General features: G+C 41.9%; 5 protein-coding genes across 5 annotated transcripts; 3 read left to right on the top strand and 2 right to left on the bottom strand.

Moving 5' to 3' along the window:
• Nucleotides 1-9,140: 9,140 nt before the first annotated feature.
• Nucleotides 9,141-10,403, bottom strand: ATNIH1004_011502 (uncharacterized protein; the record flags this gene model as incomplete). Its single annotated transcript, XM_033576064.1, has 7 exons — nt 9,141-9,211; nt 9,262-9,349; nt 9,420-9,534; nt 9,588-9,644; nt 9,706-9,768; nt 9,993-10,053; nt 10,322-10,403. The coding sequence occupies 7 exons, from the start codon at nt 10,401-10,403 to the stop codon at nt 9,141-9,143; spliced, it is 537 nt and encodes a 178-aa protein (XP_033421919.1).
• Nucleotides 10,404-12,227: 1,824 nt separating this feature from the next.
• On the top strand, nt 12,228-14,233 carry ATNIH1004_011501 (uncharacterized protein; the record flags this gene model as incomplete). The annotated part of the gene is made up of 7 exons (XM_033576063.1): nt 12,228-12,239; nt 12,679-12,778; nt 12,844-13,041; nt 13,477-13,521; nt 13,577-13,792; nt 13,844-14,048; nt 14,104-14,233. 7 exons carry the CDS (start codon nt 12,228-12,230, stop codon nt 14,231-14,233), a joined length of 906 nt encoding a protein of 301 aa, XP_033421918.1.
• A 1,100-nt stretch (nt 14,234-15,333) lies between these two features.
• ATNIH1004_011500 (uncharacterized protein) lies at nt 15,334-16,604 on the bottom strand (the record flags this gene model as incomplete). The annotated part of the gene is made up of 7 exons (XM_033576062.1): nt 15,334-15,563; nt 15,609-15,705; nt 15,757-15,805; nt 15,856-15,874; nt 16,363-16,390; nt 16,457-16,522; nt 16,584-16,604. 7 exons carry the CDS (start codon nt 16,602-16,604, stop codon nt 15,334-15,336), a joined length of 510 nt encoding a protein of 169 aa, XP_033421917.1.
• A 228-nt stretch (nt 16,605-16,832) lies between these two features.
• ATNIH1004_011499 (YdeI/OmpD-associated family protein) lies at nt 16,833-17,555 on the top strand (the record flags this gene model as incomplete). The annotated part of the gene is made up of 1 exon (XM_033576061.1): nt 16,833-17,555. One exon carries the CDS (start codon nt 16,833-16,835, stop codon nt 17,553-17,555), a length of 723 nt encoding a protein of 240 aa, XP_033421916.1.
• Nucleotides 17,556-20,571: 3,016 nt separating this feature from the next.
• ATNIH1004_011498 (S8 family serine peptidase) lies at nt 20,572-22,674 on the top strand (the record flags this gene model as incomplete). Its single annotated transcript, XM_033576060.1, has 1 exon — nt 20,572-22,674. One exon carries the CDS (start codon nt 20,572-20,574, stop codon nt 22,672-22,674), a length of 2,103 nt encoding a protein of 700 aa, XP_033421915.1.
• Between the last annotated feature and the right edge of the window lie 2,408 nt (nt 22,675-25,082).

Genomic DNA, 25,082 nt, shown 5'->3' with positions numbered 1-25,082 from the left:
GTAAAGGTAGTGTTATGGTTCTATTGTATAGGCAGGAAAACATACATAAAGGAGTGAATGAACGCACCTAGTAATCATACAGGAATTCGTCTGTGGGAGGGCCCAGTACCAAGAACTTTTCATTGAAATTCAGTTTCCAATTATAATCAAAAACAACTTAATTAACTATAGTTAATTCATAACCACCTACTAAGTGCTTAACTACTGTATTCTACATCATGAACTCCGAACTTGACAATATTACCTTGAATGAGTCTGAAGTTGATCCTACCGAGGTAACTATGTTATCTTGTTTACTTGAGTGTTCAGCAAGTAACTAGTTATTTGATAAGTGCTTATTAAGTGCTCAGCAACTGCTTTGGAAACATTTAAGAGTCACTTATCAGTGCCTTTGCGCAGTCAGGAACACGGCAGAATCGTTGACCATAATAAATTTTGATCACATTATTCTCCAAATTAAATGATTAACAAGCAGTTAACAAGTACTTAGAGGGTTAAAAGGTAAGGTAAAACTATGACTTACCTCTGTGTAGGGGGGAAGGGAAAGCCGACCAGAGGATACGTCTTTCAAGTACCATTGGTACCACTCTAAATTACTACTTAGATTAACTGATTAATAACCTTATTATAAGCAGACTTTTGCTGGTTTATACTTATATTTTTGCCAAAGCAGAACTTCCTAACTGTGCTGGTGGTGGGGATGTATGGTACAGTAAAACCCGGCTAAATTCACCTCCTTAATTGCAATATTCCACTAAATGCAAGCAATTATAGCGGCCAATTTGATTTCCCATATAAAATTGCAAGGTAAAAACCCACCCCGAATACGTGGACCCAATTAATTGACCAATTATATTAGTTAAATACAATACATTATATGTATGTTACATAAATTACAGTATTATATATAATAAGCAGAATATCGGTCAACTAACTATCCCCATATAGTCTGACAAATGCAATGCTCCTCTAAATGCATCTAAAGAGGTAGCTCAAAATGATTGCATTTAACCGGATTATACTGTAGGCGTAATACGGGTTTCGGCAACCAAAAAATTCTGGTCAGGCGACTGTCATGTGACTGCCAAGCGAGTTTTTAGACGGCCGACCGATTCCGAATACCTATCGGACCTGCAGGTTAGAGGCATAAATAATAAGCAAACTAACTGATCCTTCGGATAATCCACGGGCCGATATCTTTCTACATGAAGACGAGGTGACATACGCCGTGATTGGACGCGTCAAACTCTAGTGCCTGCGACACTGACGCTAAAAAGTGACGCTTCCCCATGATCAGCCACATTCTTTTGTCCTGCATAGGGGCTTGTAGCTCGGCGTGGTCTAAAAAAACCTCGGCGTGGGCTAAAATTCTGCCCCGAGACTCACCGCTCTTTTTAGACCACGCTGAGCTTATGCCAAGAATAAACTCATCATGGCCTAAATGATTAGTCAGTATTCTTAGGCCACGATGAGATTTTCAAAAGATTTTTAGACCACGCTGAGCATATGCACTAGGGCTTAATTACTATAATTGGTAAGGTGTAGCCCTAAGAATATTTTATACTACACAATACAGGGTATCCACTCTGCATATACTCTGTATAGGTTGACCAAACCACAACAATGGCTGGTACCGAAGTTCGGGAAAGAGTGGTAGAATGGATCAACAATATCCCAATCCAGGTATGTGTATATATATTTATTATATACTGGGTATATACAAACCCTATACTAATATACCCAATTATCAGAACGAGGTGCAGGAATCTCATAGAGATGATTCTAGTAGTATAATCAGTACTAGGTCTACTCCGTCAGATCCGGAGATAATATACAGGAACAAGAATCTTTTACACTAATAGTAATAGGCCTACAGCGGGTTAGTGTATATCTAATATATGTATAATATATACTAAGTCTATGTTAGGAAGCAGCTACTTTAGATGGTGTTGTCGTTGCGCGAAATACTAGTTATAAGATTAAGGTTAAAAGATTAAGAAATTTTTAATACCTAAATATCCAGCAACAGCAGCAGAAGGTATTCTTTATTTTATTTATAACTACAATCCATTTCCATCCTCAAGGAATCCAAATGATTTCTCTGAGAAAGAAATAAATAATATTTTTACACGGCTTATGTTTAGACTTCATCAGAGCCCACAAATGGGCCTGAATCTCGGGCCCACGGCCCAACCCACTGTGGGCTGATGGCCCGGATTTCAGGCCCAAGCCCAACCATCAGGCCCACGATGGGCCCCCAATGGGCCCCCGCAAAAGCCCATTTTTGCATAAAATTTTGGTCTTGGCATTCATAAAGCTGCTAAATAATCAAAATAAAATACTGTTTTTTACACCTGTTCCAGTTCATCAACTGAGCTTCGTTGTAACCTCGCCTAAAATAGTAAGAAATTCTAGGAAATCTTCTTGGAATTAAAGAAAGTAAGGCTTGTTTTAAGTTAATTACTTATAAAAATCCCATATTCTGATTGTTATGGTGGTGTTTTGATGGCTTATGGATAAATTCACTGCAAACTTGTTTAGATATATATTTTATATATACGAGAGTGTGCGCATCTTTTTAATAAGAGACAGAAGTAAAAATTAACCACTTCTGCCTGCTCTGATTTATTCATTCTTTACATGAAATAAAAGCTTATCTTCTCTACTTTGGAATTCTAATCCTAAACGATAGTATAAAGAAGTGAATTTAAAGGAATTCAGCTCTTTCTACCAGTATTCTGTCTCTGTATCTGACCAGGTGAAAATTTTTTGAGGGTATCTAAGGTCGAGTTGGGCTGGGAATGGGCTATTAATGGGCTCTCATGGGCTATTCGTGGGCTTTATGGGCTATTCGTGGGCTCTTGTGGGCTTTTCATGGGCTTTGTTGGGCTATTCATGGGCCCTTATGGGCTTTGTTGGGCCTCGTTGGGCCAAACACACTTCACTTGTGATATCTATCCAATTAGCAACTAGCTGAATATTTTCTTTTGATATGTAGACTTGTTTGTTTGACTCACAGTCCATAGCTAAGTAAATCAGAAATCCTTCTCCTAGTAATGTATCCATCTCCTTTTTTTACCCTTCTCTTATTTTTATCCATGTGTTGTATACTTACTTCATTATATCCCAAAGCCAGCAATCTGACTTTGCATCATCTCTTTATGATGCAGAGATAGATAATCTAACATTTCTAACTTCTTCAAATCACCCAGCCACTCCATCTGGCAGCCAGCATACATTTGATGCCCTTGACACTTCGGTCCCTTTATTTATTCGACCAGCTATTCCTCTTACAATTCCATCCTCTCTTGAACGTGTCGGGCCCGATAGAAGAAAGGCATATGTGCTTTATAACGAAATGACTCATAGTGAATAGGTAGACTGGTGGTTACATACTGATTATGGGTCCCAAAGTAAGATACATTGGGACTCAAACCACCTTTCAGATATTTGGAAGCACTATGATCAGGTCGCATCTAGTATAGACGGCGCACCAAAGGTCATGTGTAAACGCTAGCCAGATCCTTGAACATCCTTACTCTACAAAAAAGGATGCTAAAGGGAAGGAAGGGCGTCATGGTTTATCAACAATGACAAGGCACCTAAAGACTGCTGCGTGCCAACGGTTTGAGAACAGACAGAAGGATGAAATCACTAAATTCCTCCAAAAACAGTATATCTAATGTTCTATTACTATGTTTATTAACTAATTAATAATTATTTTACTAGAAATCTGCTCCGACTGATGTTCCTTTCTCACAACCAGCCTGGGAGGAGAAGATCTTATTATTTCTCTCAATTAATCGGCTTCCTTTTTACCTAATCGAGCATCCAACATTTATAAGCTTAATTCAGATGGCCCATAATGCACCAACTGCTCCACAAATCCCATCTGCAATGACGATACGTCGTCGGCTAGAAGTGCTTGTCAAAGATCGGCAACAAAGTGTTCTTAGGATGCTTCCTTAGGTTCGAAGATATCAATTGCGCTTGACAGTTGGACATCTCCGTTTTCCCAGGCATTTCTAGCTATAACTGGCTACTTTATTGATGCTGATTGGGTATATCGGGAAGTACTTCTTGGCTTTAAACCTCTTCACGGAGCGCATACTGGTTCGAACATAAGTGGTGTTGTTCTAGAAACACTAAACAGCCATCAGATTCAAGACCAAGTCTTTGGATTAACCAGTGATAATGCATCGAATAATAAGACATTGGCTGATTCCCTCCAGCAGGCTTTATCTAATAATGTTAATATTATCCGAACTCCCTGTCTTGCTCATGTTATCCAACTTAGCCTGAACCAGCTTCTTGACCGTCTCAAGGCAGTTCCACTAAATAATACCGAGGAAACAAAGTGGACTGACCGGCTGTCAACTTTAGCCAAGGCAAATACACAACACCAGAAGCATGAGATTTCTTATACCTTAAACAAGGTCCGCTCTCTTGCAATTTATATCCACGGAAGCCCTTCACGTCGAGAGGCATTTAACAATCTTCAAACAGATGATCCAAAGCTTACACCAATCCAAGATGTGAGAACTCGATGGAATTCAACCTTTCTCATGCTTCGTCGCGCGAAACGACTCCGTGATATCTTTACACGATTTTGTGCCGACTATGATTGTGAAGAGATGTTGCTAAATAATGAGGAGTGGCGCCAAATTGACTATCTTCTTTATATTACTGAGCCGTTCTTTCTCTATACAACCGAGCTATCAAAGACTCGAGAGGTAACAATACATCTTGTTTTCAAGATTTACAATGCACTCTTCGAGCATCTAGAAAAATCAATGAAGCAGCTTCGGCGGAAGTGTGTTCCATGGAAAAAGCAGATGCTTGATTCTCTTGAAGCTGGTCGATTAAAACTTGATGAGTACTACTCGCAGACAGATAGGGTTAAACCACATATCTATGCAATTAGTACAATGCTTGCCCCCGATAATAAGTTCCAATTCTTCCTATCTGATGACTGGGATAAACAATGGCGCGACCTCTACCGGAAATCCTTCCAAGAAGCCCTGGTTCCTTATCAAGAACGTCTCTCTACTCTTCAAGGCTCTGCAACCACCCCTACCGCAGCAAGACCAAGCTCAAGGCTTAATAAGATGTTGAATGGGCACAAACCACAGGCAAAGCCAGTTAGGGATGAAATAACTCAATATCTTAACAGCGGTATGTTAAACACCTTATTGCTTTAGTCTAATCCTAACTTCCTAAAAGATACTATCGATGTGGAGCCCCTTCAATTCTGGAGAGACAATGAATATCGATTTCCAGCTATTGCAGCCCTTGCACGGGATATTCTCTCTATTCCAGCAACAGGCGCTGGTGTTGAACGACTTTTAATACTGCTCGAGATATCTGTCATTACCGCCGCGGTCGGATGAAGTCTGAGACAATTGAGGAGATTATGATGTTTCTTTGTACATCAAGATTTGATCTTGAAGAACAAGAGGCAAAATTTCTCAAGGAATTCTTTTCTATCTATGAGATAGAGGCTGCAAAGGAAGAGAGAGACGAGAAAATTAGAGGAGATTGAGATAGAGTCGATTAGTGATACTGAGGAACAAGAAGATGATGAGGCAGTAGCAGTGATACAGGATTATACAGAGCCTGAATTGCCAGAGAATATCACGCAAACACGGGTTTCAGGAAGAAAGCGGAAAAGTAGGGAGGATAATGAGTTTGAGTATCATTAATATATTCAATTACTGCCTTTTGAATAATATCTTGTTAACCAAACTCTGCACGATGCTGAACGCTTCAGCGAGTAAGAATGTAAAATATAACCAGGCGGAGTAGACATTACAAAGAGCAATTTTTAAGAGAAATAATGTAAGAGAAATACTCAATATTACAGCTAAAAGAAGCACAAGTTATGCAGTCATAAGATCGGGGCATGTTTGCACTGTTTAGCCCTAGTTTGGGGGCCCATTTGGGCCCCATCTGTGGGCCGTGGGCCCCTGGGCTCAGCCTATAGCCTATCATGGGCCCTAGAACCTGGCCCAAAGCCCAGCCCACAAGTGGGTTGGGTTGGGTTGGGCTTGGGCTTTCGTGGGCTCTGATGAAGTCTACTTATGTTAAAGGTATGTAGAGTATATATCAGTTCTATACTATACTAATACTTTAAATAGATTCAGTTTGCAAAAAACCATACAGGGGCTGCAAAGCTCGTCAAAATGGATCTTTTAAACAAGCTTGATGATAACGGACAACACAAGGCTTGGCATAGATCTTATATATGTGGTTCGGTAAAGGCCTGTGAGCGGGTCTATAATTATATACTAAGTATATCACGGGCATATGACTGGGTTAATCTTGATTTACTTAATAAACAGCGCTTACGTTACGCCGAACCCTTTTATCCTCAAGCAATTGATTAACTAATTAAAAAGAAACTGAAGATGTCTTCTATGCTTTTATGAAATGTTGGTGGCAGGATGGAGGTCCTTGTGAATATCAAGATATTAAGACATGTGGTGAAACACCACCGGTAATGTTTTATTAAAATCAGGTATGCTTTAGGTACATATACTGCATATATTAAATATATACTAATTAACCCAGAATTATTTTCTTGGTTGCCCCAAGAATTCAGATATTAAACCTTGGCATTATGCTCATCCAGTTCGACGATTTGCTCAGATTGATAAGACTTATCTTTAAGTTCTTATGGAACATGGAACAGGCCTAAAAATAGAAGAATATAATTTTATTGCTCAGCCAACATCCTGAAGAAGATGGTGTAGTAAGTATATTTCTAGTTTTATATATTTATATGCTAAGTATAGGATTAATCTAGCTCGAGCATATACTCACCATACCGGCAGGCTTTACATTCCAAAGTGTAAGGTTAAATTTGACTTGTATATTCCAACATCCTGGCAACGGTTTCCTTTCTTAATTTTGATTTGTTAATTAAATTATATTTATTTTCCACCACCTCCAACACGATTACCTAAAGATATTGCAGATGAGGTGGTCCAAATAATCTCCCAGCATAATATCCTTAACCTAACTGCAAGTAAGTATATTTACTCTATATATACAGCATATACTAAGTATCTACTCTATTTAGGACGGTTCATAATCTCTCCACAGTTCACTGATATATATAATCGATTTGGTCCCTTAACACTACGTGTATTACATCAAAGTCTTAATATTCAAGATAGAGTTCAAGCTTTGATCCGAAAACAGAGACTTTTAACTTATCCTGAAGGAACTGATATTGCTGGTATGATAATAGCTACTGCTTTTAGGTATATGCTCAGCTAATACTAGGGGTATTATATAAATACGCCTTCGACCAATTAAAAGAGGGACGACCAGCAATGGATACGTGATGTCTATTTCTTTGATCCACGGTATTTTCTTATTATATGCTGTACATATGCTCAGGCGAAGGCGTTTATTAATATCAAGCATATTAAGATGGACCTCTCATTCAAAATGGTTAATGGCAAGACGAATGTCTTCTCAATTTCTGGGTGGAATCTATATATGCGAAGTATGTATCTAGTATATTTTTTAATATTGCTCACTAACTTGCAAGTTACTAGGAATCAATACCTTTGCATATGCTTTTCTTAATCTCGAAACACGCGATGCATATGCTGTAATGTTCTCAAAGCTATTTAAGATACTTGGAAATGTGGCTCGCTCACCTATACGGTTTCCCCATATTTAACATGGTGAGAATAAGATCTGGACTATAACTATCGATATGTGTAAGAAGCAAGCACTAGGTATGTAATAAACAAAATATATGCCCGGTATTTGCACCCTGTTAAGTATATTAGGTCTTGGAGATTATTTGCATACGCTAGATATATCCCGAGAGTGGTCTGAGCACCTTCCCTATGTGATCATATTCTGCCAAACTCACTTAAAGCATAATTTTTTTGCTTAAAGTATAAGGACCACCCTGCAGAGCACCTACTTAACAGCCTTTTAGAAGCACCGTCCAAACCTGATTTGCTTAAGTGTATGGACTACATATGCAATACATATCCTAAGACTAAATCCTGGCTAGAGGGAAAAAAAACGGCCGTGGATCTTAAGTGCACTGACCCCGGAATAATTAAAGATACAGATTGAACACTGGACATATGCTCGGAAACATACCGGAATTAGTAAAAATAGTTATTTTTAAAATAATTAAGGTGTTGGCCGGAAGCAGTCACTCCTGGTAGCTGTTTTAAAGTAAAGTATATCCAAGGTAGATGCAGAGCATAGTTAATAATATACTAACTATATACTTAGATTGCGAAGGTTTACATTTGAGGCCTTTACTTAGAATAAGATACAGATTAAGGAGGGTATTCCACCTTTATGGAAAATCCAAACGAACGTTTAAAGGCGCACTAAGATTATTCGAAAGCAAAGTATGTTAAACTAAAGGGCTGGAGCCTGTTTAATTTCTCTAGCTAATTACTATATTATCCCTATTGCCCTTATTGTCCCTACTGTCCCTACTGTCCCTATTGTCCCTATTGTCCCTATTGTCCCTATTGTCCCTATTGTCCCTATTGCCCCTATGGTTTAACATGAACAGTGTATATGCTATTTACATACCAGGCTAATACTATGCATAGATCAACAGCAAAAAAGGCAGCGAACTGCCGGCAGAAGAAGCCACACTTGCCATGGAATCCAGGGAATCCATATGATACACCTCTTTAAAATACAGACGGAGTGGCCATGCAGGACACTAATTCCCTATTAGTATCTAGCCTTAACACATGCTCGTCTTATGCCAGGCATGTACCTGCAAGTCAACGAACACACCCACTTAGCACTGTACAGAGTGTTGGTGAAGATAGTGTTATCGAGACCCCTGTTAGATCACCCGCTGTGTATATGCTAAACATAGACCCTTTAGAAAAGTGTTTAAAGGAGCTTAAGGGACTTAAGCGACGAAGAGATATAGTTGAGCGAATTAAGGAGCTTGAGGAAGAGGTAGAGGGGGGAAGAAGAAGAAAAAGGGAAACCCCTGCAAGTGCAGAGCATACACCTAGTAGATGTATAGTATGTTAAAAAGCTATTTTAATTCCCTAAATAATAGCTAGACTAGTATTTGCTCTACTTATTCCTAGACTCTATAATTTATCTCTAAAACCAACCGTGTATATACCCTACGCAGTCTCCGGCACCGACTCGGCAGCATCCTTCTTGGCGCGCGCCGGCTGCTTCCGGCTACCGGTGGCTACAAGTTCTTAGCAGATGCTTAGTATAAGGGGGATGTGCTATACTTACCCTTGTGACCCTTCTTCGGTGGAGCACGCTTGCGCTTGGGGGCAGACAGTGGGGTAGGTGGCTTAGAGGGTAGTGGGGAAGATTTGTGCTGCATATACTTAGTATATTATAAAGAGCTTAGTTTCCAGGGGCACATGCCTTGTGACCAGAGACCTTACCCAGCCTCTAGGAAATATTAGCATACGCAGGGAATACGTAGAGTAAATACCCGGATCATATACAGGACGATGGAACTCAGTCCCAAACTGCTGAGCAAAGTTGTTATCTTCCTGGCTAGTGGTTCTTAGTTATATACTATGCATATAATACAGATATGCTCTACTCACGCCAGCTGCTTGAGGAAGTTACAGTAATCCTGAATAATACTGTACATAGGACCCTCACTAGCATACGTTAGCCCTACGCCCAATGTATATATATATATATGCGGAGGGGAGGACATACCCAGGCTCCTTCACGTAACGGGCAGTTCTCCATCCTCTGCTAAGGATCCATTGCTTTAAAGCGCTGTCAATTATTAGCATATGCTCAAGAGAAGCTATATACTAATTTTCCGCAATGCCTCGCCTGGGGAATGTTGTGCGAAGGGATTAAGAGCTATGAATCCTTAGCATCTGCTAGACTATAAAGGAATAGACAACTCACTGGCACCGGGATGGGCGTTCCGGATGTGGCGGCGAAGCTATGGAATAGGTAGCATATACCAACGATGTGCTAAAAACACGACCTACAGTAATCTAAGAATGGACGGGCTGGCCACATATTTGGTTGCCATTGACTGCGATGTCGCATCTGCGAGGTTGTTAGCCCATGCTTAGCATGTGCCAGGCATGTTAATTACTTACACCATGCTATTAACACCTGACAGTCTTGAACCAGGAGTTAGGGTATCTGTAAATAATTAGCATATGCTGCACATCTGTGGGGGCCCTATACTCTTGTTGTTCGCGGTGGTCACAGGTGTGCGGGGTCCGGGTGTGGGCGCTAAGTGGGGTTTGGGTTCGGGATGGGACCTGCATATGTTAAGCACATGTTGTGAATATATTAAGTAGATACTCACCGTGGAAGTAACCGTAGTCGGGGTGGGGGTTCACCGCCCCAGCGACCTCTGGATTGTCAAAGTCTTCACGCGAAAGCTGCATTCTCTGCATATTAATGGTATATGCTGAGAACAAGGCCCCTAAATAAGAACTAAAATCATCAGTGTATTCTGACATGCAAAAAAAAGAGAAATTGGGTCACAGATTGGTAGTATATGCACTGGGTATGCAGAAAAGAAAGGGTCATATAAATGGTTGTAATTATATACTCTGGGCATACAGAAAGGAAAGGGGAGAAGGAGAGGTTTCAAGTCTTCCGGTCAAGGTATATATGCGGTATATGCCAAGAAGGGATATGCGATACTTATTTAAGAAGGGGAGTTTAAAGAGAGAAGAAGAGAGAAAGAATGAAGAGAAAAAAATTAAAAAATTAGGTCTTCTAGTTCCAAAATAAATGCAAACGCGGCCAACATTTTTATTACCCAATTTGGGTGTAGGATCATTCACAGTGTGTTGCAAAATCTGCCTCTATTGTTTGATATAGTGAATATGTTGATTATATATATTGATGATGCAATGAATAATCTCACGCAGTTTAATGTTTTGAGCATATGCTCAGTATATGCACCGACCGGGGACTGACGCTAGGCCAAAAAGGTCAGCGTGGTCAAGCTACGCTGAAGGGATTCAACATGGTCTAAAAAGTACGGAAAATTTAATTTTAGACCACGCTGAGCCCATGCCAAGAAAAAGGCTCACCGTGGTCTAAAAAGGCGGTGGCGGAGGTGGCAGAATTTTAGCCCACGCCGAGGTTTTTAGACCACGGCGAGCTGGCACCCGCCTGCATAGGCCCCAGGCCTTACAAACATTTGCTGACTAAGTCATCTTCGATCACTCTCCTGAGAGCAGGGACTCGAGCAGGGACAACAAAACAGGGAGCAGACGGGATGAAGGTGGGTCTGCCAAGCCGCTGGGAAGCTAAACCATTTTTAGAGGTCATGTGAGGACCCACCTATGAGGGAAATATTTTTTTGGGTTTAGTGGCTCTTTTCTCTTTTCATTCCTCTTACCATCTTTCAAAACATTTTTGAATCTTGGTAACCAGTTTTATACCAGTATTTGACTAATCACCATGGAGCTTGTCTTGAATCTACAGGATGGACTCTCAACTGAAGTCCCCAGCAAGAGGATGCCCCACTAGAGTCAACACTTGAAGATCTAGCAAATGAAATTGCATCGGTAGGTACACTATCAGTATGGTACTAGTTATATACCAGTTACTAACTAGTACTAAGGGAGATTTTCCACGCTATCTTACAAATGGACATCAGACACCACTGATTAGTTATAAAATGGAGTATGCACTTGATGTACCAGAATATCCTCAAAGCAATGAGCAGGGATATACATATATTATCCCTGTAGATCCTCAAAAATTGAAGAATGCTCCAGTACAGACTTTTCAAAAGGTAGTACTGGTAAGGAACTAGTATACCACTGGTAGCTAACTGATATACTAGGTTCAGTATGCAACAAAGCAGCATTACCGTGATGTAGAGACAACATGTCCTTTTCTTGGTGTTAGGGCCTGGCGAGCAAAGTATTTTTGCCGTGGATTACAGATCTGTCCCTATCTTCCATCAAGAATCAAAGAGTTTCATCACTACAAGGTAGATAATGAGCTATGGTCTACACTACAAGCACTCCGAAGAAGTGTTGAACTAATAGGGGAATGAAAAAAAGAAACAGGCATATAGGTATAGTACCGGTTATATACTAGTTATATATTAGTTTTCTACCAGTTGCACTCTTTAACGGGATACTGTACTAATATATATTAGGAAGTACTATGGTATTTTAAAAGCATTTCGTCGTGGAACTATATGCCGCCAACAGAATTCAACCTGTCGACCAGTAGTTATCACTATGTCTGAGCAGGTAAGTCTTTTAATAATAGTTTTACACTGGTTTCTAACTGGTTTTAACCAGTATCAACCTCCCTCAGGAACACGTTCACGTGTTCTTGCTTGTATTAATCGTCAATCCGGGCCTAACGTAGATGACCATATGATCAAAAATCTTGAATTTTCTAATAATACAGATATTGATCTACTAGTCAGTCTGATTAACCAGCGTGTCCATGATAATATTGAGGAGTGTGGAGTAATGGATGCAAATATAACACGAAAAGATGATTGTGGTAAGTAGCTATTAGTATACTACTAGTATTATACTACTTACTTACTAGTACAACAGGTTTTGATCACCCATCCGACCTCAAAAGCTTATCCATTTGGGTTGTAAAGTGGTGTTTAATCTTATTGTTCCAAAGAATCTCCATGAATGCCCTTATATACTCCTAACATCACATGGAAAGCATGAGCATCCTCCTCCACCACCAATAAAAGCACCACCAGAGCTTATTGCAGATATTAGAGAATTGATCCAAAGTCTGCAAAATCCAGACCTAACACTGTGTAAGTATACTCTATTACTTACTAGTATACAACTAGTTTCTAACTAGTAACTAACTAATTTCTAGCTTCATTTCTGCGCAGTCCAGAGCTCCAAGCTCTATGCCAGAGATATGATGTTAATCATATTACTGATCTTCATCAAAGCTTTGTGAATATGGATCGCTTTACTCTTATTATTCAAAAAGCAAAGCTTATTCTATACCCAGAAGGACAGGGCCTTAATGGGCTTACAGTGGATGAGAAACCGAAGGCCAGAAATAAAAGTATATTATCAGTATAAAACTAGTTTGGAACCAGTTGCTAACTAATTAGGACTATGTTCGAGAGGTCTTTCAAGATGGGGATACTATTATAATAATATGTGCCCTGGACTCACAACTCCATCTTCTTCAATCTGTCTCTTCATTTGAGATAGATATGGGATGGAAGCGACTACGTTCAAATAACCTTAAAGAGGTTGTATTTGCGATCATGTCACGAGATCATGGAAAGAGTAAGGTACCCTACTACTAGTACATAACTAGTATATTACTAGTAAATAACTAGTACTAACCAGTTAAATCTAGTTATTACTTTACTTCGTGTTTTTATCAATCGTCAAGATGCTGAAGGGTATCAAATAATATTTACTAAAGTATCTCAGCTTCTTGAACAGGTAACAGGACAGCCTTTAAGATTTAAATATCTTCATGGCTCAGGAATTCGGAGTATTATTGCTGATATGGACAGAGGACAAATGGAAGGTAAGTATTAGTTTAAATCCAGTTATTAACTAGTTACTAACTAGTACCTTTCTAGGACTTGGCTATTTTCTGCAAACCCTTTCTAATAGTAATGAAGATTGGCAGTGGCATGTTGAGCATGTTATGATCTTCTGTCGTATTCACTTTCTACGTGGAGTTGAAGAGGTTGTTGGAAAATGTCAACAGCATACAGAGCTTTTCAAGCGAATGATGGCTTTACTAGACTGTGAGAGTGAGGAGGATTATATTGAGCTGGTCCAGCATCTACTACGTAAGTACTAGTTCCCTACTAGTAAAATACTAGTTATTAACTAGTTCACAGATACTGCTGATCCTGATTCAAAACAGGAGGGTTGGGCTCTTCATAAAGCTGACCCAGTTATAGCTGCAGGACTTAATAAATCCCGCTCTCGCATGGATTCTGAAGACTTTGATGAAGCTACAGCTCATACTAATGCAGCAGAGCAAACTCATGAGAAGGGGCTAGCAATGGGAAGAGCTTTAAGTATTGTGAAGGCGGTACAAACGTAAGTAACTACTAGTTTTATATTAGTACCTAACTGGTACCTAACTAGTATATAGTGGCTATCACCTTGATAAGCGAGACATGGCACAATATGATACTCGAGATCTCTATGGAATTCGGCATTCTTATTCTAAGCGAAGTGGGTCAGACCTATTCGCAGAGAGTTTAAGAAGAGGTCGTAAGTAAATACCGGTCATTAATTAATTATATACTAGTTACTTATTAGTATACTATTAGAGCGTAAACGTGAGCGGGAGAGATCACAATCTCATCAAAGACAGCAGCACCCTACAGAACGTGCAAATGAGGCTATTGAGACTGCTAATGAACTATCACAATCTCAAAGAGTCTCATCTTCAGGGTCTCCTCGTCCAGAAAATTATTCGAGCTCTCAAGGCAGAAGATCACCACGTGGACGAGGGCGCAGACAACAGCCCCGAAACAGGCAATCAAGAAATTCAAGGTACTAGTACAATACTAGTTATTTACCAGTTACTAACTAGTTTTAGTCCTTATAGTAGTACTAGTACTTCTTCATCTCTTCATCAGCGAGCAATGCTTAATAGTGCCGAAATATCTCGTCAGCAACAACAAGCAGATTTTACTTTTGCTACAGCAACGAGCCCAGCTAGAGCGGTATCAGTTATTGACAAGCCTAGTGGCAAATGGGAGGCTAGACCCAAGTGTCCTGCTAAACCAAGGGCCTACTAGTATAGGACTGGTCCCTAACCAGTTATATACTAGTACTGAACCTGTATTATCACCTCTTCAGGTCTCTACACAGGCTATTATGAGTCAGCCACAAGTGAACCAGGCACAGGCTACATCTCCTACAGATATTGAACTAGTCAGGGGCCCATCTAGTCAATTTCCGAATATCTAACAAATATGGTCTTTTAATTAGAGGAATAGAAATTTATATAGTGTATTATTAATTACCGTGTATAGTAACTATATATAAATATAATCACATCAGGGAGTGGGTGGCTGGTATAGAACCAGTTATTTACTGGTTTATAACTAGTAGGGAAAATTCTTATGATATATATTTTATAATATGCTTGTTATTATTTTAAGTATACTATATAACCTCGAAGGTTTTGATATTCTAAATAACAACAACTAGCTTTCAGCTAGCTATTTGGCAGTAGCTATTAAAGTCCATGTATTTAACTTATTTCTGAATAAACCAACTAGCTTGCAGCCAGTTCCCAAGCAGGCAAATTGCAACATTAGTGCTTATAAAGTGGCTGACTGGTTAGTAACTAGTTAGAAACTAATAGCCCTTACTCATCCCCTGCATCTGCATCTGCATCATCAGGGCCCTCAGACTCTTTGTCGCCATGACATTCAGTATCACCTGCAGCACCCTCCTCACCATCGTCACTTTCAGCATTGTGTGACTGGTCAGGAACTGGTTTGCTACTGGTACCAGACTGGTCAACGCCCTTACCGTTAATAGATGAGGTGACCTTGAACAAGTTCCAGTGTTCACAGTAGGGGCGTTGGCCACATTCTAAACTAGTTAGCTACTAGTATTAAACCTGTATTTATAACATACTAATTCCAAGCCCACTGTTTCTCTTTCGGCAGACACCACATGGGGAACGCTTTCCATGATGCAAGCGAGCATAACGACGAATAGCATCATGATCAGGCTAATACTAGTTAGCTACTAGTATATAACCAGTTACTAACTAATCACATACCTCATTATCCATCAAGAGTGGGAGCTCAGGGAGCGAAGAATCATCATGTCTGTATTAATTAGTTACTAGTAGCTAGTTAGCAGGGTACTAGTAGCTTACTGCTCCTCATCAGTTCCACCTGCTGGTATAGTAATAACAGTTGGAGATGAACTACTTAATACAATTAGTATAATAGTATAAAACTAGTAATAGACTATTATTATACTTCGTAAGATTAATAACCTGCTTTTTCTTAGGTGTAGTATTGACCGTAGTAGACATCCGCTTTTGCGACTTAAAAGTATCATCTGGAAAAAGAGAAAGATACCACTCTATAACCAGTTAGTAACTAGTGTATAACCAGTCAGATATTTTTTCCTACTCTTGGTCTTAGAGTACATTGCAAGACTAATCTTCCCGTCGGAGCCCGGTTTAACCATAATCCCATGACGCGAAACATGCTTGCGAAGATTGGTTGTAGATCCATGGTGTTTCAGAATACTAGTTAGTAACTAGTTGCTAACTGATATCTAACTGATATACTCACAGAACCTGAAGGGCAATCCTCTACACGACAGAACACTTCCCGAGGGTAAATCACCACCCCAGTTATAGTCTTTGTATTACCATCACCGTCATCGACCTCAAATGTCTCCTAAATTAAAAGTAGGACATCAGTATTATACTAGTTAAGAACTGGTAAAATGTGGTGAAAACTTACCTCATTATACTCAGGCCAGTCAATTTCTCCCTTCGCTCCCTTGTGCAGATACGCCTTGTAGCAGGGCTAAATAAGGTAAATATTACTCTCCGACCAGTATTAAACTGATTTCATGCCATTATCTTACCTCTTTCGAGAGATCCGCCATTGTTGACAGCCAGGCGGGCGCGTGGAATCGACAATTTGTTATGAAAGGAAATGAAAAATAACCGCTAAGCCAAAATTTGTGGGTGTGTAGGCGGGTCGTCACCTGACCACCTGAAAGTGGTTTAGCTTCCCAGCGGCTAGGCGAGCCCACTTTCACCTCATCTGTAGTCTCACAACAAAACTCCGACTTGGAACGAAGGATAATTCTTTCGTCAAATTCAGCTCCACAATGCTCATGAAGCCACCACCATCAGATCTTCCAATTTATTCCTTCTCATCCGCCAAAGACTTCGAGGCTTTTCTCGAACGAGAGCATTCGACCGCCGTTGGATTCTACCTAAAGCTGGCCAAGAAATCTTCAGGCATTCCATCAATTTCGGCGCCAGAAGCTGTAGAGGTCGCATTATGCTTTGGATGGATCGACGGCCGGGGTAATCGGTACGACAAGGACTGGTGGTTAGTACGATATACCCCACGTCGGCCAAAAAGTATCTGGTCGCAGAAGAATACGAAGACAGCGGAACAATTGATCGAACAAGGTCGAATGCGCCCCAATGGTATGGCTGCCGTGGAAGCTGCCAAGAGCGACGGTCGTTGGGCGCGGGCTTACGCTGGAGCTGCCACGATGACTGTTCCCGACGATTTTGCTAAGGCTCTTGCTGCGGATACAGCTGCCACGGCATTCTTCCAGGGGTTGAACAAGAGCAATCGATATGCTGTACTCTGGCGTGTGCAGACAGCATCCCCTCAAGCTCGAGTCAAGCGGATCCAGACTCTCGTGCAGATGCTGGGGGAAGGCAAGCAACCAGGCGTGGGGACGAAGCCAGTTGACAAGCGCAAAAGGAATGATGGTACAGGCACAAAAAATAGTGATGGTTTAGAGGATGAGCGCTCTATCACTGATAGTGAAGAAAAACAGCCTCGACGTCCGGGGCTCCGCCGAAGAAAATAAGCGGGCTGGGCTAGGATATATGATGTTGTTGCGCAGTATTGTTCTGAAATTCATTAGACTATTGAAGAATAATATAAAGCTGATCAAATAGTGTTGAAAGGTTTGAAAGAGGGCATTTCATAGCCCAGCACATCATAAATTTACAGGATTCCTCTTGGTAAGCATGCACCCATTTCAGCGGTTTCATGGCTCGGTTGGTGCTCGAGATAGATGATTTGCTGGGAACAAATTGAAAGTTGTACGTTTGAACTATAAATTTATGAATACTACGCTGCCTTATTTTTGTTGCAAAGGCAAAATAAACATAGTTAAGTGTTCCGGAAATGGTGTATCTGATTAAGCAGTAAAGTTGGCGGTTTAATAAGGTCATAAATGTGGCATTTATGTGTATGATTTGATAGGAAGACGCAGACATCAATTAATTCACCAAAGATCGTCCAAGCTCCCCGACATATATTGACGATTCGCCCTGCATAATATCGGCTGCAATGACCTCCTAAATGTTCTCTAATTTTTCGGTGATATTTCAACGGATTCCAAAAGCTGTTAATCAAAACAAATCAAAGTGTGGACCTTTCCATGTAGGCACTTCCTCTAATTTGGATCTGCCCGAATTTTACGGGTCTAGATCTTCGCCCTGATGTATCATCTAAATAACGTATCTAGCAGTCCACACCCGCACATTGACGCTGAGGAAAAGCTCCTACGGAAACAGGCTATATTAGCATCATGCAGCTCCCTCCATTTATATAACTGTGACAAATACTGCATGATAGCTAGATGGTTCTGCTGCCTCCAGTAACAATGCCCTAGAGAGTAAGCAGCGTCTTCGTCTCTACTCGAATGACTTCTACAAGATTCCGAGCGATACAGTGTCAGCCTTCTTTATGTACTGACCTACGGATTCCGATTGGAAACCGGAGACGAGGAGGAGATAAAATCCGCCCGGGAGGTGCTGGACAACTTCGTTGACGCTGGTCGGCCTGGAACCTGGACTGTCGATGCGATTCCAATCTCAATAAACTTCTGCGTGCCTCGCACCGTGGAAAAAGGAAGCAGAAAGACTATTCCGAGTCGAATCCGGCCAACACATGCGCAACAAGAATCGAGTTCTGACGAATGAGCCTTGGAACTGGACCAAGGAAGTTTACAACTCCAAGCAGGCGTAAGAAATGACACCGATTGAACTTGCATATGATCTAGGAATTCTAGCAAAGGCCGGAATGGGGGCCACATTGGCCGCGATGGGAATCCTCATGCTGGCAACAGTCACACATCCTCATTTCATTGCGACTGGATAGGCGGAGCTCGATCGTGTGGTCGGACTGAACCGACTTCCTACTTTTGCTGACAAGGATAATCAGCCTTTATCATGGCCGTGGTTGAAGAAACACTTCGTTGGAGACCCATACTTCCAGGCGGCTTTCCCCATGTCACCAGAAAGAAGATGCGTATATGGGGCATCGAATTCCCAACGGAGCCACTGTTTTACATCCGCAATTGTCGATGAGCCTAGATGAGAAGTATTATGAGAATCCGCTCCAGTTCCGTCCGGAACGATGGTTGAATGGTACTGAAGAAAGGAGCACTAGCCCCTTCGGTCATGGACAGCGTATCTGCACGGGGAGACATATAGCAAAAAACTCTCTCTATATTCTCATATCGCGCATCCTCTGGGGCTATAATGTGCGCACTCTAGAAGGACCGGACGGCAAGCCTGAGGTGGTGGATGGTATGGCTTTTGAGTCGGGATTTGTTTCCGTTCCTAGACCCTACCATGCCGTTTTTGAACGGCGTCCACACGATAGGAAAATAATTTAAAGCGAGTGGGAGGTTGCGGATAAGGGCGTGACGCCGCTTATGGGATCAGTTAAACGGTATCAATAGTCAATTGGACTGGAATTAAGAGCATGAAATATACATAGGCATTTCTGCCCAAATAGAAGATGTGAAAATTAGAGCGCAAAAAAGAGGGCATAGGGCATAGGTCTGTGTATTCATTCAGATAGTAGAAGAGGTGACTTGTACCAGTATTACATTATGAATTAGGCCATTAAAGCAAGTGTATTTGTTTAGACCAGGATACCCATCGACCTTCAGCGTCAGTTTCCTTTCCCATTCCTAAAAAGATCTTTGCATGAACACGGTCGACGCAATAACTTTAGATTATCTACCCCACTTTGATGGTATATGGGCTTGGGGTACATAAGTACCAACTTCATCTGGGAGCCCAGAATATAAGTTACGTCACGACTATAACATGTAACCATATTTTCCGCTTTGCTTAGTGTAACAATGCCATAGTTTCTGCAAACAGTTTGTCGTGGGGACACTTAACTTAAACTTCGTCTATTCCATGGATACTCATTACGAGGTAGTTCCATGATGGTGCCGCTCTAAAGCCTAATATCTGACTTTCCGCTTGTAAAGTCAAACATAGTCTAGGATCTTATTAGGGTATTCAGGTGACCTACCATGCCTGACAGGGACCAGCAACATCGAGCTCGTAAGACCGAGTCTCTACATCAAGCGAATATGATGCCGGGCCTCATGTTGAAGACCCGTAATGTACATTGGAAGAAGGGAAAGTCAATTATTTCTAGTGGTGTTGTGGCCAATCCTAGAGGTTTGAGCCCCCAGCCGAAGACATATCGAAGAGGGCTAGACCATCTCTAGGTTACAAGAACGTCATTAAGGAGATGATTTAGATGGGCACATCTATGGACTTACTGTACACATCCTGCTATTTTTTGATTTTTAGAAATTTCGTTGCAAAGTTTCTCTGATCTAGTCTTCTACGGTGAGCTGAGAGGATATTTCTCAGTACTTAAGGAGTCGAGGAAACATCTCATGCGAACTGGCGGCATGACTCATGTATCATTAGTCGAACTAAAGTTCAATTCTATTTGTCTGCCAATCTTACTTATCGTTTTTTCAAGATAGCTTTCTGGTCTCTCAGCTTTATTGTGAATTGCAGTGCTCGATAGTCTATAAGTCCTTATCATATCACAGTAACATGTCCGTGATATCATTTAATGGAAACAATTTAGATCCTGAAGCTCAACGTCCGGTCCTTAGGGCTCTTGGACTTGAGTTGGAGGACGCGTCCAAGTCAGACTATATTCTGCTGCAGTCAGTTGAACCTCTTTCGATTGATCAGGAAGTTGAGCTCGAGAAGCTAGGAGTTGATATCCATGAATATGTCTCTAAGAACACCTATCTTTGTGGCTTTAAAGATGCTAACCTGCAACCTATTCGCACACTTCGTTATGTTTCTTGGGTGAATGTCTATTTGAATTTGTTTGTCGTTGAGTCCAGTCTCAAGTCTCCCGCTGGAGTGATGGAACAGTCCATCTTCCCAACAGTGCCAAAAGACCGTACAACTCAAAAAGTAGATATATTGTTTCATAAAGATGTGGATACTAACTCACCTGACATCCTGTCTGCAATCGCTGCGGCCGCACATGCGGACGCGGAATCATTGGATGCTGAACAGAGAAAAGTTCGGCTTAATGTTGAAAGCCAAAATTTGGATGGTCTGGCTTCCCTTGATCAAGTCAAGGTGATTCAGCCAGTTTATGCACCGCGTCTCTTCAATAGTAAAGCAATACAGATCCTCGGCTGCCCTGTCCAGGTCAATGGTACCGAGTATGAGGGACAAGGACAGATAGTAGCTGTTGCGGACACGGGGTTCGATAAAGGCTCCACCGTTGACACTCATCCTGCTTTCAAAGGCCGAGTCAGACAGCTTCATGCTCTAGGCCGTCACAATAAGTCGGATGATCCAGACGGCCACGGTACTCATGTCTGTGGATCTGTTCTTGGAGACGGTTATTCTGCTTTGATGGGTGGAAAGATAAGAGGCGCAGCGCCAAAGGCCAACCTTGTGATACAATCCCTTCTCGACCGGAATAATGCACTTGGAGGTATCCCAACCAACCTCAAACATCTTTTCTACCCTCCATATAAAGAAAATGATGCCCGTGTTCACACCAATTCATGGGGATCATCTGCCCCCAGGAGGAAACAACTGGCATACAACACTTCTAGCATAGAGATTGACCGATTTGTATGGGACCACAAGGATATGGTAATCCTCTTCGCTGCTGGGAATGATGGAATCGATGCAGACAAGAATGGTATTGTCGACCCCAGGCAAATTGGCGCCGAGGCTGCTTCCAAGAACTGTATTACTGTTGGGGCCAGTGAGAATAATCACCCTGAGATACCTATTACATACGGTGCTCGATGGCCCAAAGGGCCTATTAGCAAGGACCTAATGGCCGACCATCCTGAGGGCCTGGCAGCCTTCAGCAGCCGCGGACCTACTCTAGAAGACCGCATCAAACCTGATGTTGTAGCGCCCGGCACCGCTATACTATCAGCCAGGTCCAGGAATTTGATCCAAGCTGAGGCAAATTTTGGCACAAGCCTGGATCCTGAGTGGTGGTACCTTGCCGGTACCAGTATGGCAACACCTCTCGTCGCGGGATGCGCTGCTATCCTGAGAGAGATACTGGTGGATAAAAACAAAATTCAAGAGCTTCAGGAACTTCAGAAGCCCAGTGCAGCGCTTATCAAGGCGTTATTGATAAATGGAGCGGTTGAACTTCCCGGACAGTATGTCCCAAGTGAAGCTGGACCATCGCCCAACGGCAACAGCGGCTTTGGTCGCGTGAATCTATCCAACTCATTCATCCTGCCAGACAAACTTGATGGAGGATACCGAGAGGGAGGACCACTCGCCCAAGGCGCAGTCGATGAGATTGAGATAAATATCCCAACTTCAGAGAAGCCCGAGAATGTCCAAGACAGAGCGGCAAGCACCACCGTGCCGCACGGCGCTGTGCTCAAAGTGAGCCTGGTCTGGACGGATTACCCCGGCGAGAAGCTTCAAAATGACTTGGACCTGATTGTGGTCTGCTCGGATGGCACTGAAAAGCATGGTAACATGGGAGATAGCAAGAACTTTGACCGAACCAACAATGTGGAACAGGTTGTATGGGAGAATCTGCCTCCTGGAAATGCGAAAATCATTGTGCGTGCATACCACATCTTCAAGCGAGACTATCCCCAGCCCTACGCGGTGGTCTGGAGTATCAACCGTCCTCTGAAGTGATTTGGTAAACAATAATCTTTCAACCCTGAGGAAGAGAATTTATTCCATTCAATTATCACATTTTTCTCGCAGAAAGTTGTGAAGTCGGACCATCAGAGAAAAGGGAATCATCAACAAAAGTGTTTGGTGCCACCATGCTGCCTATTATAACTGCTTTTACGTCACTTGTGATATAAGTAGTTGAAGAATTAGCTCTAGTAAAACAAATAATCCTGGCTATTTCATGCTACTGCTGAATTTGCTTCCACGTTAATGAATTGCTTTCACCTGTCTAGCTCTACCTCCTCTTTGCTGCATTTCCCATTGTTTGCCAAGAGCATCGTGGTTGGGACCAGGGGTTAGGTGAGCTATCATTCCTCGGTCTCGCAGCCGGCATCGTTGTCGGTGTCCTCCATATGTTCTATGTGAAAATGCAGCCCCTGGACGCAAACCGAAACAATCAGACCATTCACCCTTCACTCACCCATCACTCACTCATCCCCTCTTCGTGCTGACACCGGTTCCTTAGCTGCCTTACCATGAAAACGAGGATGCATCGACTAGAGGGAATAGCAGGCACGGCTGCGGACCGCCTGCCCACAGCTGTACCCAACAAAATGACGCCAAGAAGTTCTCGTCTCCTCTTCGTCCTCCAACCTCCTGAAACCTCCTAATATCATGATGACCTCGTACCTGAAACACAAGTCTGGCATGTGTCGAGCGATATAGAATGCCCCAACTGCGCGTTTGAAGTAACTATGCCAAACCAGACTGCTGACTTCATCCTCCCCCTGTGCAAGATTCCGAACGCGCACTCCGACGGAGAGCCCTCGAGATGCGGCTAGCATCGAGGTGCAATCGCATGAACGTTACCAAGACTGGTGCACAAGAGAAGCCGAAGCATATCATACTATCTCAAATACCTGTCTCCGTCAACCTGTAGGTAGCGGGTATCGAGACATGGTGCAAAAACGTGCGAGAATTCGTTGATCAGATTTACCTACTAGTGGACCGGCTAAATGGCATCACACCCAAATCAATCAGGGACAGGACGCAAATCGCAATTTTGTTAACCAAGGTCGGGTCAGAGGACGCTTTTATTGTCGATACCATCTAGAATGATAAAGAACCAAACATACTAGTGGTTGTGGGAAACCGTCTCCGAAATGCCGAGCTGAGTGTGCGAAAGTATCCGTCGACTGCCAATCAGGAGCGTCGGCCACTTCGATTAATATCATGATCACATTCTCCAAGAAACACAAGCCACCCAGTAAACCTTTAGGGAAGACCGGCTTTAAAATCTGGTCTGTCTATAAAGAGGCCTATTCCTACCTTCTACCAAGGCTAGAGCCCTGCCCAGGCCTCTCCCTACCCTACCGGCCATACATTAGAAATTAGATTATATCCTATAATAAACTTTGTGCCAGTCTAGTACGGGGGCGTTTATATTTGATAGTATCGGCAAAATTTTGTGCCGTCCGAAATATCATAATCCTTGTTATTGGAAACAAGATCATTCACAAGATGGAGACCATCATCAGTAAAGTATTTCTCTGCCTGGTAGGCAATAGCTCGGTGTCCAATACCCCCAGGAAGTGACTGGTTGAGATACTCAAAAAGGGTGTGAGAAGTAGAGCCTGCATTGTAGTAGCTTGAAGCAGAGAGGCTGTAACCCACATTAGAGAACTAAAATAAGTGTAGCTAGCCTTCGGCGCTACCCTTTCTTTATAATTCTAACCTCGCCGGTACAGTTGGCTCCTGTTTTTTTTTTATTTTTTCTCTACTTGAGAGAGGTAAAAGAAACTGTATTTAAAAGCTAAGCTATGGAAATTGTGACGTCAAATCCATGTTTCTATGGTAGATTATTGATAAGCAACGTCATATATGAATTTTTTATTCTTAACAATAAAGTTCGGGAACCAAAAAGAGACATTTTGATGCATTCCCTATCTTGGTTACGCTAAGACCAACTCTAATCTCAGTGGGAACTTCAGTGGGCTAACACCCAGATTACCGCCGCTTGCTCTCATTGCTATAATTATGTATCTGTGTACCTTTGTGCTACTTCTGGCCAGAACGCCGCTTATCCGTGGGTTATGATCGAAGGGTAAGGATGATCGCATGATTCAAACTTTAATCTCTGCGACATAACTTTGCCCTTCCCTTCCACTTGAATTTCTTTGGTTAGATTGCCTCCTGCCACCCCAACATCCAAACCATGGCGTGGGGTACATCTGTTTTCGGAGTCAACCTTTATGATGTGTCATATGAGATGAGTAACAATGGAAGTCTTTTATAGTCTGAAAAGATGTTCATACCACCCAGTACCAATGGCACGTTCTATGACCGAGAAAATGGCAGTTTAGCCCCTACAACAAAATCACGAATGCTTAACACATTAAATGTTCTAGAAGCTCCTATACTATATA

The sequence above is a fragment of the Aspergillus tanneri genome, assembly GCF_003426965.1.
Source record: "Aspergillus tanneri strain NIH1004 chromosome Unknown AapTan_8_pilon_pilon_pilon, whole genome shotgun sequence".
Taxonomy (NCBI): domain Eukaryota; kingdom Fungi; phylum Ascomycota; class Eurotiomycetes; order Eurotiales; family Aspergillaceae; genus Aspergillus; species Aspergillus tanneri.
Note: the sequence above shows the minus strand (reverse complement) of the source record. Positions and strands in the feature narration are given on the sequence as shown.